Consider the following 20,675-nt stretch of genomic DNA (forward strand, 5'->3'; position numbering starts at 1 on the left):
AGTTTCATCTACGTTGTTCTGTTTTTTGTAATCAGTTATATCAACAAAGGATAAGCATTCCACTGGCTTCACCAGTCATCAAATATGGAGGGCCAACATAAGATGTTCATAAAGGACAATTATGATTTTATTTGCTTTTTGGGGGGTAGGTTATAGCTCAGGGGTCGGCAGCCTTTCAGAAGTGGTGTGCCGAGTCTTCATTTAATCACTGTAATTTAAGGTTTTGCATGCCTGTAATAAATTTTTATGTTTTTAGAAGGTCTCTTTCTATAAGTCTATAATATATAACTAAACTATTGTTAAACGACAGTGTGTCCTGTGGCATTTTATAGACTAACAGACATATTGGAGCATAAGCTTTCGTGGGTGAATACCCATAAACTATTGTTGTATGTAAAGTAAATAAGGTTTTTTAAATGTTTAAGAAGCTTCATTTAAAATTAAATTAAAATGCAGAGCCCCCCAGACCGGTGGCCAGGACCTGGGCAGTGTGAGTGCCACTGAAAATCAGCTTGCGTACCGCCTTCGGCACGCGTGCCATAGGTTGCCTACCCCTGTTATAGCTCTCTGCAAAGGGGTATTCTTAAGAATGTTCCCTCAGCCTTTAGTTCTATATAGGAGCAGTTTCCAACTATAGGGAAAAGAATGTTGAGATCCAGCTGAAACATTGTGTGGTTTCCACTCAGAATCATAAATTCATGACCTCTCTGGAGGGATTTTACCTGAAACTTGGTCTAGGTTCATCAAAAGATTCGGGCATGCTTTTGGCAAATCTGTGCCAATTGTAGGGTTTGTAACAAAATGCAAAATCAGATTAATTTTAACTAGTTGCCTCATGGAAGTTTTGCATAATTCTAACCATGTCCAGCATGTAGGATTGGAATAATCCTCATGCTTCTGAACAAGTTAGCAGCTTCCTCCTATGTTTAACTATGATCAGGTAACACATTATTAAAAACAACCTGCCTACATGAGGTACAAAGTCCTATTTAAAATTGTGTTAGCTAAAGAACTTTAGCTAACATTTTTTAAAACAATCTATTTTTCTAGTCTACACAAAGGCTTCAATCTTTACTTTATAGTCAATTCTCCACTCTTAACATCTTACGTTTATATACATTCAATACCATATTACCATATTATACTATACCAACCTTTTCACTGCCACTTTACTTTATCCATGCTACTGTTCTTCAGGACGTGTTCTGAAAGTACTAATTGTTCATTGCAATGCACCCCACACATGAAACACTATAAAACTTGTATGTTAGACCCTATTTTCCTGTAATGAGCAAACAACAAATTGCCCTTTTAACACTGGATCAGATACTTAGTATTTCATTATTTTTTCTAACTTTGAAATTCCTCACATAATGACTACCGGGAGGTCTGAGAATATCATATTTTCATATTGATATGTCTGAGTCAAATACCAAAGAGATTCGAGTGTTGTTTTCTGAATGTTGCCAGAATTGCAGCACATCTCCTAACTGAAAATATTAGTTTTACAGTTATTTGGTTACTGTAACCTTTGTAACCAGAAACAATCATTGGAACCACTGCTTGTTTCAGAATTCAAGGAGTTGTTAAAAAACTGGGACAGCTGTACTATCTTCCTTGTATTGATCCATTAAAGTGTTAATTTTCTCTCTAGGGACCAGATTGTGCCCAACCCTGCACAAGTGAGAGAATTCAGAGCTTTCTTTCCCACTCCCCTACTCAGGGCAGCACAGTGGCAATCCTTGTGCTCAGTGCTTCAGGTCGCCATCTCTAGAGATGCTAGCCTGCCCAAACAGAGTAAGAAGAAAAGAGGCTATAATAGCAGCTGCTTTGTTTACCCTGTGCTCACAGAGCCACTGTGCCTGTCTCAACTTGATGCATTTGGGAGATCTGTATTAGGGTGGCACTTTTCCATACTATCATTGATGTGGCTTAATACCACTATCTTTCCCTGATTTTTTTTCCCCTTATATACCGGTTTATATACCATGGTATTTGATCTTTTGCCCAGACTATTGGGGACATTATGCGAGACTCACACACATATAGAGCATTTTTGCATCTTAGAATTATCATTTTTATCTTGCCAACTACTTTGCCAACCAAAGAGCTCAGGAATGTATTCCTTATATCTCTTTCTCTACACTTATTTCAAATAAAATTGTTCTGGTATGATTGTTCGAAATCTGTATATGCTCCAAAGTGTTTACCTGTCTTAACCATCTATCTGAATAGAAAATCTGCCAAATTCCCTTCACCTGCTTAATTCCCCCCAGAATGGTGTTTTTTTGTTTGGGGTTTTTTTAATGCTTTATACATAGGGTCATACTGTGGCTGGCTATGTGCAGGTGCACAAGAATGTATGGAAGCTTAAAAAAACCTTCCCTTTCCCCCATGCAGACACCAGTCACATTGCAGGCCCTAAGCTCTCCTGAGCACAGACACTTCTCCATTTTATGTCCCGCAAGCCACTCCAAATGGGAGGTAGTGATCACTACAGCTGACTAGCCTCAAAGAGGAATGTACACTACAGTCTCTCAATGGGTAAAGCAGCAGCAAATTCCCTCTTATGCACCAGGTTGCTCCCTGAGGCACAGTGCCATTCAGAGCGCTACCTGGGATGCTGGAGTTCAGCTCTTTCCTCGACACAGCCCTGTGCTTTAAAGGCAGTATCTGGTCCTTCTTCTGGGAAAATGACTATATTTTAGTTTTTTATAAGTTTAGGTTGTATAGTTTTAGGCTTCATTGCATAAATTAAAGTATCTTCTGCATTCTGTGAGAGCTTCTGGGATTTTTTTTATATCAGAGGCTAGTTGATCTGGGTCATTTAGCACCACTCGAAAACAGTCAGACACTAAAAACATGACTTAAACCAAAAATTAGTCCTTCATTAGTATCACTTGACATTACGTGAAAAACTGTGGTCTTAAAGTGGTTTTGAGACGACAGCTATTTTTATATTTGTTACTGAATGAGATCCACTTTAAACAAAAATGAGTCTTTGCTGTCTGTGAATCTTTAATGTTACCTTTTGGCATTTTAGAGCTGAAGTCCAAGAATATTGCAATTCTCCTTTGACACAATGGGCGTTCCAAAAATAAATAGGGTAAACTAATGTTTCTCATTTCCACAGCCAAGCTCTGCCCTTCCTTGATTTAGTTAAGGATCAGATCTTTAACTTTCATAAACATACAGAACTACAAACCACAGGTTTCCTGCTTAATTCACTTTAAACTGTTTTTAAATTTCCCAGTATAACTGTCTTAGATGAAGCAATATTTTTATCAGTAATATTTCAAGTAATAACTACATAAAAGGTCTCATGTTTTCTTAAGCTGTTGGAATGTTTATAAAGGCATAATGCAGAATGCCACCAATTTAAGAAAACTGTCAGCTGGCTTTGCTTTCTTGAGCAATACCTGTGAATCACAATTGCAAACCAAAAAGGCAAAAGAAGCAGCAATGCATCCTTTTTCTCTTTCTTGCAGTGTACATCTTCACAGTTCTATGTTGTGTTAATAATGTGTTGTGTAGATTCTTCACTGATCATCCCTTGATATTAATAATTCTGTTAATTGTTAACATGTCCACATAATGAGGTTAACCTATTTTAAAAGCCTGACTTTTATTTCATGTGTACCAGCGTTTCAAAGTAGTGTAAGGAGTCCAAAAAATAAATACCTATAAATTTAAATATGACTGCTACTTTGAGCAGTAAACTACATATATCTAGACCACAATCATATTAAAGTAATTTGTTTACTGAAATTTGTGTGTGTGTGTGTGTGTGTGTGTGTGTGTGTGAGAGAGAGAGAGAGAGAGAGAGAGATCTCAGATAATTAAGAGACACATCAGTGACACATCAGCAGTAGGTTACCATGTGATTTGAGTGGAACACTCCAAAAACTATTAAGTGCTTTCTTTTTCCAAGTAAGACAGTAAGGTACCTAATTTATTTCAATCTAAACACGGCAAGATATTTTAGGGAGTAGAAAATAAACAAGGGCTATTTTATCATCATCACAGCTCATTCTCTCTGGTTCTGAGTGTTATTTTAAGACCAGTATGTACAGTATTTCTGTATAATGTCCTGAAATACTAAAGTGATAAGCTTTTTTAAGGTTTGTGGGAGGAAGCTAGTCAGTGTCAGTAAAAAATTTCCTAGTGAAGAACACACATGTAGTATCAGAAGGAATGATGCAGCCCACTGTATGCTAGACTATACTCCTTGCCTGCTAATTTGTAGATTAAAAGTAGGGTTGGCTGAAAAAAGCTCCTCCATTGCTAGATAGCAGCATACCCAAAAAACTATTGATTGTGTGGGGTGAATTAGATGAAACTCATAGGGCGCATTTAACACATTCCAAAGATACAGTTGTGGAAGAGCCTACTCTTGAGGTTTGTTCTCCTGCTTATGACGAAGGCAGAAACTTCTCAACGTTCTAAACCTGTATTTCATGCCAGTTTATGCAGTGGAATATAGTTGACTCTTAATGCTCTAGCTGCCAGTTCCTTCTTGCCCATGTAAAGTGAATGAGTTCCTGAGTGTGACTGTCATTGCCTTGCCCATCAAGCTCTTTAAAAAAAATGTAAACCAGCTCCATTGGAGGGTGACATTATTTTTGTCAACTAGGGCTTGCAGTTCCTGTTACATCAGGGGGCTTTGGTTTCCATTGTTCTCTACTTGTGCACTAGTGAAAGCTGTGCTTTGGGGCATTTTGTCTTTTTCTCTGCTGCTCTTCATTAATCTGAGGAGTATGGGGAAGCAGCAGCAGCCCAATAATGTAAAAATAAATGCTGCACTTTTGCCATATCCATCACAGAGAGGCAGGTTGCCATATCCAATCCTTTGGAATGGTGCATAGCTGGCTGTGCTGTGAGATTTGTTTCACTGCAGCAGTCAGGTCATTGATGGAGTGCATGAAATCTCTCTCATAACTCCAACGAGAAGAACAGTCTGGGAGGGCTTGGGGCCTTCAGTCCTGACTGATCCACAGTGTTTGTAAACATGTTTTGTTGACCTACTGCTTATGACTGAGACTTTGTGTTGTTTATTCAGGGGGCAGTACTAGCAGCAGTATCAAGCCACAAATTCAATTCCTTCTATGGGGATCCCCCTGAAGAGCTGCCAGACTTCTCTGAAGACCCTACCTCCTCAGGTAATTTCATTGAAAGCATATTTACCTTTCACATTGGGTTTTAAATCTTTACTAGCTTTAGTCCCATATTGTTTGCTGATTTCCCATAATGTCATAGAGCAGCAGCATGTATATTAGAGTTTGTGTGAGCATTTCAGTGCTATTCATTTATAGTGGTTCTACAAGGGAGTGTCCAGAGAATGCTTCTTCAGAATGATATAGAATGGATCCTCCTGGATTTTTATTGAACCTGACAGTGTTTCATTACAAAGGCTGGCATAACATCGTATCTATTTATTTATATGACTTGAGTCTGAGAGCTTTTTCAAATTGTGCCCTGTACCTTTAGTGGGCTTGGGGTGGTTCTGCCCTGCGAATGTTTTTCATTGTGTATCTTTGTATAAAGAGCTTGTTGGTCTCCTTTTCTGGAACTGGATTTAAAAAAAAAAAAAATCTCCTGTTAAAGGGTTATTGACATGTCAGAGGTGTTCCAGAATTTAGGTTTTGAGTAAATACGCTTTTAGAAAACATGAGACCAATAGAATTACTTGTGCTTTTTGTAAATTATCATCTAAACAAGTTTTCTTAACAAATAAACAATGGTTGCAATTCATGTGATTGCAGCATGTGTCAGTGTGACAGCATGAAAGCTTAGTATACTAGAAAATATCTCAGGGAATTAATTATGTATTTTGGATTGGTGGGGAAGGGTGAGTTCTCATTCCCTGTCCTAATATTTCTATAAGGAAGGAGGTAGAGGGGGCTTGCAAATGTTAAGTATGGCAGAGAAAAAAATAGTGGAAAAGTAAATTTTTTAAATATTATTTAATTTTGGGTTGGAATATTAAAATGTACGTGCCCAAATAAAAAGGTTGATTGTCAGATGTTTTAAACTCACAACTTTTTCAGTGAAGTCAGTAGGAACTTACCACTCATTTAGCTGCCTAAATATGGATGTGGGCACCTAACTCTAGGCACTCAGATTTGAACGTTTTATGTATTGTACAGAAGGGGATCTGATGTATCATTTTACAGAGAGATCTTTCCAGTGTGTTTGATTGGACATCAGTTAGGATTATTTGGCGTGTTTTAAAAGATACTTTTTGTTTCCCGCTGCTTCGTCAGGTCACAGAAGTAGGCCACATACATGTCTGCAATTTTTCTGTTACAGGAATAGCTAGGTTCCTCATTTCAGCTTCAGGCTTACATCAACAGGATGTCTCTCTTCCTCATTTGGGTTTGAGGTTGCAAATAAAGTCACAAGCACAGGTTCTCAACTTTTTTCTTCCAGGAACCATGTAGCCAGATATTCACATATGTGCTCTCAGACCTTTTGTGCTGGATCCTTTGGAACTTCCTATTAATTTCTGGAGGAACCGGTGCAGTAGTTTGAGTTCCTCTGGGAGGAAGCTGGAACAGGCTCCTGCTCCAAGACAACAGTTGTTGATCTCCTTGGAGGTTGCAACCCAAAGGTTGAGAAACTGCTCCCAAGGGATATTTTTATTGATGCCTGATTGACTAATTTAAATTGTTTAGTTCAGAGAGCTCCACTCAGCTAATTTACTTAGAATAAACATCCCGAGGCTTTCAGGAAAAGAACCATAGTGCAACTTTCAGCTTTCTGAAATAACTAGGCCAAATAAAGAACTAGATCTCCCTCTCCCCCTTCAAAAAGGCACTTCAATTACATATTTGCTGTGTTGTCAAATGTTTGAAGCCTGCTTGTAAACTACACCAGTTCTTAAAGATGGGATTTTTCAAAAGATCCTAAAGGAATTAAGCACCTGTCACAGGGTGGCTAGCCCCAATAAATGAAGTAGGTCTAGCTCCCCAAAGCCAAAGCAGGTGCACCTGTTTTTTAGAGGATGTGAGCAACCCAATGAGCAGACTGGGTTAGTCAGCAGCAGGTGAGAGTTGCCTGAGACCAGGGGATTGGAAGAGTCCCAAAAAGAAGTAGAAAGTGGTTCCTGGGAGAAAACTTGAAGGCAGGAGAGCAGCAGAGATTGATTTGCTGACTGTCATCCCCAAGCCAGAGAGCCAGGGCTGAAGGCAGGAGAAGCAGAGGGAGTTGCCTTCCAACCTGGAGAGCTAGAGCTGAGGACTGGAGAGTTCTGAAGGCACGGAAGCAGTGGACCCTGCTGACATCTCCGGGTTCCGAGAGCTGGACCCACAGGAACTGAGAGGGCCTTTGGGGAGTAAGGGATGCTCCCCTGGCAAGGGTGCTCTCAGTAGAGAGGCTGTGGGGTTCCTGCTGGGAGCAGCAAGGTTGCATTCCAGTTGGAAGTGCTGGGGAGGCAGTCCTGGTACAAAGACAAGAGGACTGTTCTGAAGAGCCAGGACCTGGTGATAGATGCTGGGGCGGTATGTTGCATGTACTCTCTGGACTATGATGGGGGGAATCTGGACTATAGTTGTGGGACTTTTGTTTTGTTATGTGCATGGGGCTCTTGCAATAAATGAACCCCACAACTAGTTGAACTACTTCTGGGCACTCTGAAGGAGGGAAACTGAGCAGGCATGTCTGTCATGTGTATCCTGAGGGTGTTCCAGGTGGGGCTTCTCTATGACAGCACCCAACTTCCATTGAATTTCAGTGGGAGGTGGACATCTAACTCCCTTGGGCTCCTCAGTAATTCCCAGCCTAAATGGTTATGCCTTTGCATTTTGCAATAATGGGATTTCAGATAAGAAACTCCAAGTTGAAGATTTAGTATTTAAAATGCCATTTGCCTGTTTGTTTAGCTCTTTGATAAAATCCCATGATTTGAGAAGTTTGTCATTTAAAAATAAATGATGGAGTAGGCTGAATGACTCCGAGACAGCGTTTGTCCTGGATTCCCTGTGGTACCACTCCACGCCTGCCCAAGGCTTAGGAGCAGTGCCAGCCTGTTCCGCCGGAAGGGGCGCGGGGGGAGGGCCGGAGGGCAGCTGGAGCTGGGCAGTAGTAAGAGCTCTCCGGGGAGACTGGGTCACTAAGGGAAGCTCCTGTCCCTCCATCTGCCTGGGGCAGTGCACCCTCGGGGGTGGGGACACAGGCTTGGGGCTTCCCTCAGGCACCCCGGCACCCCACCCAGAGCAGGTGGAGGGTCTGGGGCTCCGCACAGTGACCTGGAGGGGGCTCTGGCTTCTGGCCTGGCATGGGGACAGGGCCTCAGAGTGAAGAGGTGGAGCCAGGGAGCAGGGTCCCTGCATGTGTCCCACTTTTGCCTTTTGAAAAGTTGGTCACCCTATTTCAGCTCCATGCTTCATCCACTTCAATCTGTCACATTGCTCTCCCTTCCGTGAAGATGGGCCCTACTACAAAGGTGAGGGGGCACTTTGAACTTCCACCCTATACTGATGGAGTAACAGCCTCAGAGTTTAGGGCACTGTATTCAACAAATAGGCAATTCTCCAGTAGTTGCTAGATTACACTGGGTGCTGTCCAGTGATCAACGGCAAAACATATAAGTGAATCAAACAGAAATGAAAAGGGAGATGCTGCTAATTTTATATGGATTATTTTCCCCCACTTTAAATCTCCCTTTCTTTCCTGCTCACTGGAAGTTGCACTGGGTCTTCAGCCAGCCAGCCCACTGATCATACATGATCATTTCCCTAGTGTCCTGTCCTATTTGGGAGGACTTGTTCTCTCCTTCATCAGCATGTTTCCTCTAATGACAAGATGCAACAGATGGATGAACCAAACAATACAAAAGTCATTCAGCTTTGTAGGTTATCTGCAGCTTGCCACTTGCCTAGCTGTTATCAACTGAGTATTCTGTGGGTAAAATTGCAGAAGTGAGTCTTGACGAATTTGAAGGCGAATAATAAAATAGTGGCTTTACAGATTTTTCTGGGATACATGTTAAATTAAAATGCCTCCTTAACAGTGAATATTTTACATTTTTTACATTCAGTAAGTCCTACTAGAAATAAAGCAAGCTTCTAAAATTAGACATTTTATGACTGTTTCTTATTCAAAGTTAAGGAACATATATATTCCTAATACTTAGCACCTTCAAGATGTTATGTGAGAATCCGTGTTCCAAAAATAAAAGACCCTTGCACTAACAAACATTAAAACCTTGTTTTTCTTTTCACATGATGTTGCTGCAATAAGAAGCAGTTCATTTCTGCTAAGTTAACTTCCTCAGTCATCTACTAGGTGGCAGACCAGAGAAAGGTCATGGAACTGCTTGAACAGCTGTTAGCTGTTTGAGGGGGAGGGATAGTGCAGTGGTTTGAGCATTGGCCTGCTAAACCCAGGGTTGTGAGTTTAGTCCTTGAAGGGGCCACTTAAGGATCTGGGGCAAAATCAGTACTTGGTCCTGCTAGTGAAGGCAAGGGGCTGGACTTGATGATCGTTCGGGGTCCCTTCCAGTTCTATGAGATAGGTATATCTCCATATATTATATTATTATTATAGCTTTGGAAGCTGAACTGGAAAGAGATTTTGCTGATGCTGGATACTTAAGTCTTTTACCTGAATTCAGAATCTCAGGGTTTACGCCCCACAATAAGCCCATGTGCTTAGCCAATAAATAGAAAAGCCCATAAAGATAACAATATCAACTCTAACTTTTTCACTTCCAAACACCTTTTTGTAGCCTGACTTTCAGAACTGTTGAGCAACTACAAAACCCACTGAAATCAATGGGTGCTCACCGACTTTGAAAATCAGGTAATTGATTTTTAAAGAAAAGCATACTTTATCTTTTATTATGGAGGACTTATAAATACACATTTGAGCTATTCAGTTGTAGTGCTCATGCACTGTGAGGGTCATTTGTCGTTTCACGGTGACTTCATACTTTGTTTGCAGTTGTGTTGGCCCCAGGACATTAGAGAGACAGGGCAGGTGAGGTAATATCTTTAATTGGACTAACTTCTGTTGGTGAGAGAGAGACACTAATGACTTCATATTTCATTATTAGTTATTTTTGTCCATTTCACATACTACTGGATTTTCGTGCAAGACAATTTACAAATGTTGCTTTTAAACCACAAAGAAGGTACAGCAGCATGTATCTAAAAGGGTGATTGACCAAGTGCACACGTTCAGCTTGCACTATACTGCTTTTCGCAGTATTTCCTGAGTATCTATTTGCCTTCTGAGGTCTGTGGTAAATGTTTAACTGAATGCAAGCAGCAGTTTCTCACAGAGCATAAAGCTGACATTTTAAGACCACATCAGTGTTTTTGGATCCTTTGCGTAAATTGCATGACAATGGCTTCATATAGGTTTCTGTTTATAAATGCAATTTGAAAATGACTTTTGCCTCAAGATTATTGTGGGTAAATATTTGTTCTTTTAGAATCTATTATGTCGTAGTAAATTATAGAAATTTAGCAATATTAACTCTTCATGATTAAACTCTTGATAATTAAAACTGAAAGGAAAAGAGAAAGAAAGCCAAACCTTCCAGCCCGTCACTGTGGGAGAGAAGGATAAATGGTTAGATTTAGGCTCCAGTGCTGCAGACATGCATGTGAGTAATTTTATGCACTTGAGTAGTCCCATGGAACTCTATGGAACTACTCATTGCATAAGTGTTTCTAGGCTAAGGTCTTAGTCTGCAGTTCAAATACTAGTGGTCTCCATCATTACCAGGTACAATATAATATAGTTAGCAATGCTAAATCATCATCACCAATTTTTCAAATTCTTTAGTTAACAATTTTTTAATCATCAATGTTTGAAAAATTCAGGTGATAATAGTAAATATAATATTAATACAATTACAAAGTCTGACTGTCTTTTCTTGCCTTACTTGCTTCTGTGTACCATAAAAAGTTTTGAAAGGAGAAGGAAATCATAGAAATTGAAGGAGAAAGTGTAACGGTTCTCCACTCATTGAGAATTTTACTTGATCTTTTTTCTGATGTCCTGTACAGTATAAATGTTTGTTAGGATTTTCATTTTCAGCCGGTGTCCGAATATAGGAGTTTCAGATACCTGACAGTGTGCAAATGTGCTACCTGCCCCAATCCCAAATGTTTTTTTTTCAAGTGCCATTTGTCTCACATACAAAGTTTAAAAAAAAAAAAAGAAGTGTTGAGTTTGTTCATACTATTCGTGGCTAAATTAGTGTGCCAAGTTGCAGCTTTATAACTTGCTTGTTCTGAAATCTTCATACTGTTGTTGTTTGTCCAAATGCTGCCTTCCTACTAGGACTTCTAGCAGCAGAAAGTAGGTATCCCTTTGTTTTCCTCTAAGGCTTATCATTCTGTTTTAAGTGTGTGGCTGTGCATGTTTAAAACTCAGGTTTTTTCTCCTTAGCGTGTCATGCTTCAGTTTTAATACTGCCTGCAGAAGAAAATTAGAACAGCCCATGCATATGGTAGTAACTCTGTCCATAACTTTTCAAAGCTGAGCAATCAATATTAAAATTTATTCCCAGTAAAATGTGATATATTAATTTAGAGGCAGTATTAAAAATTGTTAGTATTCTTTGTTTTTAGTATTTATTATAATATAAAATCTAAACTCTAGTTTACAACCCAAATAAAAATGCCATTAAGTGTTATTAAGAAAAGGACAAAATGTCTAACTTTTGTAGCTTGATTCCCAAATTATCAGGGAATACTGGATTTTTCCCTGAATAGCAGTTATTTATTATAGTACTAGACCTATATTTTTAAATGACATTTTTTACTGACTTTGCATGATAGAATTTTTTGTTTTGTTTTATGTTGGTGTGTTATGTAGTATATGTAGATACATTTGTGTATATGTATAAAACTAATCTGCTATGTGCCATATATGTTTATATAAAAAATCATATCAAAGAACGGGGAGGGTTTTTTGTGTTAGGAATTAACTGCATGCTTTGAGAGAGACTGAAACCCAAGTGCCTCCAGAACCTGCAAATAGATGATATTGGTCAGAACAAATAAGTTTTGCAGGGATGAGGGAGTGAAGTTCTAGTCCCTCTGAGTCACTGAGAGAGTGGTTCCAACCCAAACCACAGCAAATTCAGAGGGAACAAATTCCAAATCTCAAATTGCAGTTAAAAATGTTGGTGTCAGCACAGTATTAAAATGTTGGGGTCATCAATTATTTTTGCTACCTAACCAGATTTAGATAATGGTCTTATGCCCCAGTTTCTCTAAACCCACTCTCTCATTGTGGATTTTTTTTCCCCTGAACTGACCTGCCACACTACTTCAGAGTTCCCAGACCTCTTTTAGCTTCCAAGCACCACCCGCACACAATGCAGGAAGGAAGAGAAGAAATCTCTTGGTTCCCCACCACCACCACATATTTTGAGTGGAAAGGCTGGTAGAGATTCCTCCCCCAGCAGCCAAACAGCCGGGAGAGTGGCCTTCCCTCCAGCAAGCTAACAGGAGTGAGAGCAAGACTACCCTCCCAGCAGCCAGAAGGGGGAGCTCATTTGTGGCTGCAGTAGGAAGAAAGAGGCATGACTTCATACAGGGGATGTGGTAGGAAGGACTTGTTTAGAATAGTTAAATCAACATTTTATAAGTAACTTTGCTGCTTGTGGCTGTGCTGCTTGTTAATGTGTGGCACAGCTGTGAAAAGTGATTGTGTATAATGCTGCACCTTCTAACCCAACATATCGACTCCCTCTATGTCTCATGCTATCCCTGGGTGAGTCATCATTTAGGGTCAGATTTAAGTAAAAAAAAAAAAAAAAACTAGCAAGACTTAGTGGAGAGGCCCTGCATGGGTCTCGCAGAGAAGAGGAGAGCCTAAGATTTTTTTTAAATTAATATATTTTTATATCTTTAAGATAAATGTTTTTTTTTCTTTTTGTTGCTTTAATTCCTTTCTTCGTGTCTCTTCATTCATTTCTTTTATCCCTTCTCTTTCTCATTTGTGTTCCTATGATCATCATATTTCTTTATCTCCTCCTTTCTATTTTTATACTCAGCTCTTCCTGTATTCCTACTGCTACCTATTTTCTTCTCCCTTTCTCTTCATTTCCTCCCTCATCTCTTTCCTTACATTGTCCATGCTCATCTTTCTCTTTCCCTTCCTGAGTTCTCTCCATCTTCCCCAACATGTCCGTTTTCTCTTCCTCATTCACTTTTCCCTCTCTGCCTGCTGCTCCCCATGTTTCCACCTATCATTATTTTTCATCCCCTTTTTTAATTTCAACCCCATGCTGCTTCTCAACACCCCTTATTACTTGCCTCTCCACCTTTTCAACTTTTTGTCTACACTCCCCATGTAATATTCTTCACATACACTCACCCTCTGTCTACCCCTTTAGGTCTCTCCCCACGCTGAACCTTGTGATTCCCAGTCATTTCATTCTATGACACCTTCTCAACAGCAACTACACAACTACAGTATGTGCTGTGTAACACACATTTATGATACCTCATCCCATGGCCACTATGCGCCTACACCTGCCATTTGCTCACCGTAGAGTCACTCCGTGCACTTACACACACAGCTGCTGTAGAGTGAAGATCCCTCTTAATGCCACATAGTGAGCTGATGCTCCACACTGTCTTTGAGCTCCTGTGAAGTTCATAGGCCAAGCTTACAATGAAGAGGAGGAGGAGGAGATAGTGATGCTGAAGATCCAGATGGGGACTCAGCTGTCCCCCAGCTAGTTTTATCTTAGGGTAGGTCTACACTTACCCGGTAGTTCGGCGGCGAGCGATCGAACTTCTGGGTTCGACTTATCGCGTCTTGTCTGGACGCGATAAGTCGAACCCGGAAGTGCTCGCCGTCGACTGCGGTACTCCAGCTAGATGAGAGGAGTACCGCGGAGTCGACGGGGGAGCCTGCCTGCCGCGTGTGGACCGAGGTAAGTTCGAACTAAGGTACTTCGAACTTCAGCTACGTTATTCACGTAGCTGAAGTTGCGTACCTTAGTTCGAATTAGGGGGTTAGTGTAGACCTGGCCTTAGTTCAAAAGGGTGTAGCAGTGTAAGTGGATGGGGGGTGGATCCTCTTAGCGCTTGCCAATCTATCCACTGCCTTTAATGAGAAGAGTGTGTTGATACTGCTTTTTATGTGTTAGCCCTGCAGAGTCAGCATAGGTAACAGACAATGAGTTGGATTCTGTTCCTGCTTGTGCAAGAGTAGAATTGATTTTTTTCCATAGATTTTAAGGCCAGAAGGGACCATTAGATAAATCGTCTGGTCCAGTCCAAAAGTCCCAAACCTTTTGGGCTCAGAACCAATTTTTAAACTTTGATGGCATGTTGTGATCCAGTAAATAGACCCAGAAGGGTGGGGGAGTCGGGGCCCTGCCCTCCAGTGGTGGGAGGGAGGCCCTGTGTGTTTTTTGCAAAGCCTGCCCTGCGCTCACTCACAGAGGTGCTATTTCAGATTTCAGTGTGGGAGGGGGCACAACTTTCAGCAGCGGTCCAGGGTCCTCTGAGGCCCCTGGAAGCGCTTGTATTTTTAAATGGCCAAAAAGATTATCAGGCCAGAAGTTACTTGGACAATCTTCTCCTCCAATTCTGGTGTGAACTCTAGGTTAGATTCCTATGTCTGCCTCCCTCTTTACTCCTCACCCCAAATCACCAGCAAGTTTCTCCCCTGCCTGAGGACTCTGGGATTAGCTTCCCTCTGGGATTTGTATTGCTTCTTTCAGGCCTTGTATTTGGTCACAGTATCATTAAATCTGAAATACGCAAGGGTTGAGACTAGCCAGAGCAACAGAAAAGTATTGGTTTTAAGAAAAGTGACTTTTTAGAGGCAGAGTTAGGGCCAGTATTTCCACTAAGACTGCACTGTTAAGTTTGAAGGACTTTTTCTTCTGCCTATGATGTACAGCCCAACCACTCGGGCTGCATGCTGGGGTCTAAGATGTGGGTATTTGTGTATATTTAAACTACATGCTTTTCTGTAATTCTAGAGATTTTTATATATATATTATTTTGTAGCACTATATTCATATATATTGCATAACCAAATAATGAAAGTACCCATTGTAATGCAAACATACAAGGAGACAGAGTTAAGGTTGTGGGAGCCTAAGTCACCTGTGTGTGTTTGTTTCTGTACTTAAAATACTTCTCATTCCATTAGCTTTTTGTATATAATTATGTAATATATAGGAAATAACTATGAAGAAATCACTGATCAGGTTACGATTGAAATTCCTTTTCACTGTCCAAGTAGGGTAAAGTACAAAAGATACTATGTGAATAAGCTGTAAAAGTGATGGGAGAAATAGCTGGAAGCTTTTGAAAAATCAAACTTATAGGAAGTAAAGTTTTTGTAGACTTACTATACATAGGTAGAATCAGGATAGAATTATAACAAGAGAGGCAAAAGGTACTCTTTTTTTTTTCCCCCCCAAAGAAAAAAATATTCCAACTAGTAACGATTAGCAGTGGGTTAGTGCAAGCATTAGGTTTTGAAACCCCTTATATTCAGAAATAAGTGAACTATTTGAACAACAGAATTTGAATCAGCGTTGCACCCAGTTAGATAGTGCAAGCAATTTGTTGATGTTTCATATATAGGCAAGGTTTCCTTCTTTCCTGCCTGCGACCAGCACTTCCCTTGTTCAAAGTCTTTGTTCCTCTAAGGTATCTTCAGGTATTGAGTTGTGGAGAAAGTGAGGCCCCTTGGTGATGTCACTTCCTTCTTTTATAGTTTTTCCATATGGCGGGAACCCCTTTATTCTAAGCTGGGTTCCCAGCCCAGTTTGTGGAAAAATACAGGTACCAAAATGGAGTTCAGTATCATGTGGTCTGGTCACATGCCCTTGCATGCATCGCTGAGTCATAGCAGCCATTATTCATAGGCTGGCTGAAGCGTTGCCAGGTGAGGACAAGCCTTTTCCGTGGCTCATTGTCTTTACTGATGGGTCATTCCACTTGAGTAGGCCATTCATGATGTGCTGACTAGCCTGAATGCAAGTGAACCTTTGAGTCTTACCAAGGAGTAAACGCATTAGATATAGAAATACATAGTCAATATTCATAACTCCAGATACAAAAATGATACATTCATACAAATAGGATAATCATATTCACAAATCATAACTTTTCCATAGACATTTCACATGACACATTTGTACAAGATGCATCATAATTGTCATAATCATATCATAATTATACTACTATTATGAATATGGGGCAGAGTGTCAGTTATTATAAAGATACCACCCTAGTGCACGGGTCTACTTTTTAAAATAAAATTGTTGGAAATAGAGTTCCTGACCTGGATGAATAGAAATGAATGTTCTCCTTATCACCCTCTTTATTAAAATATTTATATCCTCTTCTAGCAGCAGAAATACAAGTATGGCATATCCTTCTGTGCCTACTCCATTCAGGCCCAAATCCAGCAAATCACTTAAGAATGTGGAATTCAATTAAACTTAAACACATGCTTAAAGTTAAGCATGTGCTTAAATGTTGCTAAACTGGATGTGAAAGGTAAAATAAATCATTGGGCTAATGAAGAAAACACTGTTCACTTTTCTATAGTAAAATGTTTATCTGCTCGCTATTTAACAGAAAAGTTGGTATTACCAGAGAAAGGGTTTGAAATTTTCAAATAAATGTTAATCATTTTTTCTTCTTCGAGTATGCATCAATGTAGATCCTACTTTAGGTGCACCTCGTGCATGAGATCAAAATTTTTTTTAATAGCCATGTCTGTTGGGGCCATTCATGCACTCTGTATGTTCCTGTACGAGGGCATAAAGGGCAGAGGGGGGCACAAGCTGGCATGTCTGACACACTAGGTCTTTACTTTGGCTAAATTTCTTTAAACCCCTCATAAAAAACCCTCAGAAATCTTCCGATTCTTGGACATGCACCTACTGTGAACAATATCAATGCATCTGGACTGAAGATTGATACTCAGACCTCCAGTACAGCATCCCCCCCCCCCCCCACGGGATTTCTCAAAATGGCAGATTCAAAACCTTTGGGTTTCAAGCCCTGCCTGTCCTGCAGTGGGCTAATTCCATTCAAAGATGGATACAGCAGCAGCTCTTTTGCTTAAGAGAATCCCACATACTGAGTAGACATTAAGTGTGCCTTTCATTCTCCATGAGAACCTACAAATTGCAAGACACACAGTGGAATCTTCATTTCTTGGAGCAATCTATATAGGTATCTTCAGATCCTGCGGAGACGAGCTCCACAGTCCAGGTAGCAGAAAAGTCAGGCTCATCCAGCACACCATCTTGCAGACAAGCAACTCTGAAGACAAGTGCAGAGAAGATGATGCCAAGGAAAGACCTGGTACAAACACGAACATCAGCACTGATACCCCGGCACCAAATCAGACCATACCCATGCCACAGGCACCTCTGATATTGAAGTCTGACACCAAATGGGCTGCTCTAAACAAAGAGGCAGACACACCAGGCACATTTCAGTATCCTCCCATAAAGATAGACCACCTAAAGCCGCAGGGGACCAAGCCACCAAGCCCCACATGGCATTGAGGGCTGGTGAGCCTGCATTGACTCTGGCAATGCACCCCTCGGCATTGATACCTATAACAGAAGATAAGCCACCAGGAAAACATGACTGTCATCGGTACCGAGACAGCTGCCAGTACCAATACAGACCCTGCTACCGAGAGCACGGTGTTCCTCAGCACTGCCTATGGGGAGGTCTAGCTGTTCTCTCCATCGCCAGGCTGTACGTTCTCACCCCCTTCAAGCAAAAAACCTTTCCTCTGAGGACCAAGGTTGACATCACTGAAAGGCCTGCCAGCTCTCCCGATAGGGCTCAGGCACCCTGGTGGCAGGAATGGCATTAGTCAGTATTGAGATTCCTCAAGGGCCTTCTGAATACTTGCTCACTTGTTAGAGACCTAATTCCTACGTAGAATCTCAACATCTTCCTCCTGAAGCTCTTAGAGCTTCCATTCAAGCTGTTGTTGGACTGTTTGATTACATCACCCTACCCTCAAACGTCTTTCTAGTGGCCGTCACCTCAGCATTGAATGTCAGCAAGTGCCACGCTGCTCATAGTCAAATCTCCTCACACATCCTTTAGTAGGGACAAGATGGTAATGAGACAGCACTCCAAGTTCATCCCTAAGGTGTCCTGGAGTTTCATCTGAATCAGTTTATTCAGGAGTGTGGTGAAGCACTGGAATGGGTTGCCTAGGGAGGTGGTGAAATCTCCATCCTTAGAGGTTTTTAAAGTCAGGCTCGACAAAGCCCTGGCTGGGATGATTTAGTTGGGGTTGGTCCTGCTTTGATCAGGGGGTTGGACTAAATGACCTCCTGAGGTCTCTTCCAAACCTAATCTTCTATGATTAACATTCCAGTCCGCCCCGGCATCAATTGTGGCTTCAGGAAGAAAAGAAGGTACTTTTCTTTGGACATTCCCAGAGTCTTGCTCTATTACCTGGGCAGGACCAAGTCCTTTAGACTGTCTCCTCATTGCTTTCTGGCTATATCTGACTCATCAAAAGGTCAAGCCAGATCTCATCACAGAGAATTTCTTTGTGGGTCACAAAGTATTTCCACCTACTAACAGTTAGCTAGTGAATGTCAGGGTGTGCTCCCTGTGTCTTCAGCCTGCTTCAGAAATGTGTCAGTATCTGAGATGTATAAAGCTGACTTTTACAAGCATTACACTCATGATATGGTGACTAGTTCTTATGCCAAATTTGGGAGAGAAGTACTCCAGTCATCATTTGACAAAGGGTAGGTCTATACTTACCTCCGGGTCCGGCGGTAAGCAATTGATCTTCTGGGATCGATCCCGGAAGTGCTCGCCGTCGACGCTGGTACTCCTGCTCCGTGAGAGGAGTATGCGGAGTCGATGGGGGAGCCTGCCTGCCGCGTCTAGACCCGCAGTAAGTTCGAACTAAGGTACTTCAACTTCAGCTACATTATTCACGTGGCTGAAGTTGCGTATCTTAGTTCAAAGTGGGGGGTTAGTGTGGACCCGGTCTGAGACTGGCACATCTTAATCCCACAATCCAGAGGGGATACTGCTTTCCAGTCACACCTGGTGGGATCTATACTGAAATATTCTCAAAGAAGAAAGGATGGTTACTTACTCTATAGTAGCTGTGGTTCTTTGAGATGTAGTCCGTATGGATCCCACAACCTGACCTCCATCCCTGCTTTTTGGAGTCCTCAGCAACACAGGCTTTGAAGTGCAAGAGAACTGAGTGAGGGTTGCATCCACCCTGCCTTTCTATGCCCTCAAATGAAAGTATGGAGCGCATGTGCAGACCCAGTGGACACTGCTATTAAAAAAAAATCTGATCTTGCAAGCATGAGGCACATGTGCACCTAAAGTGGGATCCACACTGACTACAATATCTCAAAGAACCACAGTTACTTTAAGGCATGTAACCATTCTTTAGAGGTACAAAAGGCTCTTCTAACAATATCACATGAGAATTACAGCCTTTCCTCCACAGTCACACCTGTATATTTTCATAGAAACCGAACATAGACAAACCCATTAGTCATCTAAGCCCTAATCCAGCAAAGTACTTCAGCTTGTGTTTAAGTGTTTTGCTGCATTGGAGGAGCCAAGGGGATGGAAGTGATCTTACAGGTTCCAATTTGTATGGCAGTATGACAGTTGGCGCTAATTGAAAATTTTACAGTTGAACAGTTTTCTGTCAGAAAATGCTAGTTCTGCATTATTGGAACATTTCACCAGAACATGTAGATTATGTTGAAAGTTTTCATGGAAACCAGACAATCTAGCCTGCCTGCCTCCTTTCCTGCCAGCTTGCCCACCCATCTCCTTAGGCTCCTCAACAACCCCCTGTAGGCTGCCAGGGAGCTGAGACAGAAATTTTCAAATAATTGCCAACAGATATTTTTTGGAAAGGTCCATATTGCTACGTGTCCTTACCAAAGCACCCCTTCATGCCCTGTCTGGTGCAACAACCACTTGCCTTAATTTTCCACAAGGTCTTGTGCTGCTCTGCCCATGCTTCAACATCTTCTGGGTTACGGAGACTTGGCCTGAGGGCTAGGTCTCTTACAGTTCTACCCCTTCCATGGCACTCAAAGTCCAAAACAAGTGTAGAGTAACATAGTCTTCCTGTTCCTCTGGAAGATCTGCTAGACACCAATCTTCCTCAGCGCCTGGCCCTAGCCAACCATGTCTCCCACAATGAGAGCTCCATGTCTACTCTCACTTACTGCCTTCTTCAACTAAGCAGGGCTTTGCTTTTTAAGCTCCTTCCTGGAGGCTTACCTCATGTTCCAGATACCTTGAGCTAATAGGGCCTTCAGTAGTCCATTAACCCCTTCTTGCTTCCATGGAAGCTTGTGTGCCCCGTTACACACCCACCCTCTTAAGAGTGTACCTAACAGGCTCTATAGGTTTCTTTCCCTGGGGTTTTGAGATTTCCACACTCAGTCTCCAAATCTCCTTCAGGTTAATTAATCATCATAGGCAGATGACCACTCCATGACTTGTCTGATGTTCCACAGTCAGCTGTTCTTTTTCTCTCAGGGTTGCTTGTAGAGCATGTTCTGTGGCCATGAGTTGTTCTTGCAGAGGGGCTGTCCCCTGACTCCCCTTCCACAAGGGAACACTACTTTCACCCCGGCCATCCACATAGGCCCTAGCCTGTTTATGAGGGGCTGTAGTGACCCACATAGCTCCTGC

The 20,675-nt window shown here is 41.5% G+C and overlaps 1 protein-coding gene across 27 annotated transcripts in view; it reads left to right on the forward strand.

Annotated features, from left to right (window-relative positions):
• Positions 1–20,675, forward strand: part of CASK (calcium/calmodulin dependent serine protein kinase) — a 412,098-nt gene that overhangs the window by 281,359 nt on the left and 110,064 nt on the right. For 13 of the 27 annotated variants that reach the window (XM_005301770.5, XM_005301765.5, XM_005301766.5 and 10 more), the window contains 2 exons: positions 5,060–5,159; positions 11,293–11,310. The exons of 1 other annotated variant lie outside the window; for it this stretch is intronic. In XM_005301770.5, the coding sequence (XP_005301827.1) occupies positions 5,060–5,159; positions 11,293–11,310 (118 nt within the window). Of the gene's footprint in view, positions 1–5,059; positions 5,160–10,278; positions 10,416–11,292; positions 11,311–20,675 lie in introns of those variants that run through there. 13 more of the 27 variants (XM_008170895.4, XM_005301767.5, XM_065578656.1 and 10 more) reach the window with 4 other exon arrangements.

Source organism: Chrysemys picta, chromosome 1, assembly GCF_011386835.1.
Source record: "Chrysemys picta bellii isolate R12L10 chromosome 1, ASM1138683v2, whole genome shotgun sequence".
In the NCBI taxonomy this organism is placed as follows: Eukaryota; Metazoa; Chordata; order Testudines; family Emydidae; genus Chrysemys; species Chrysemys picta.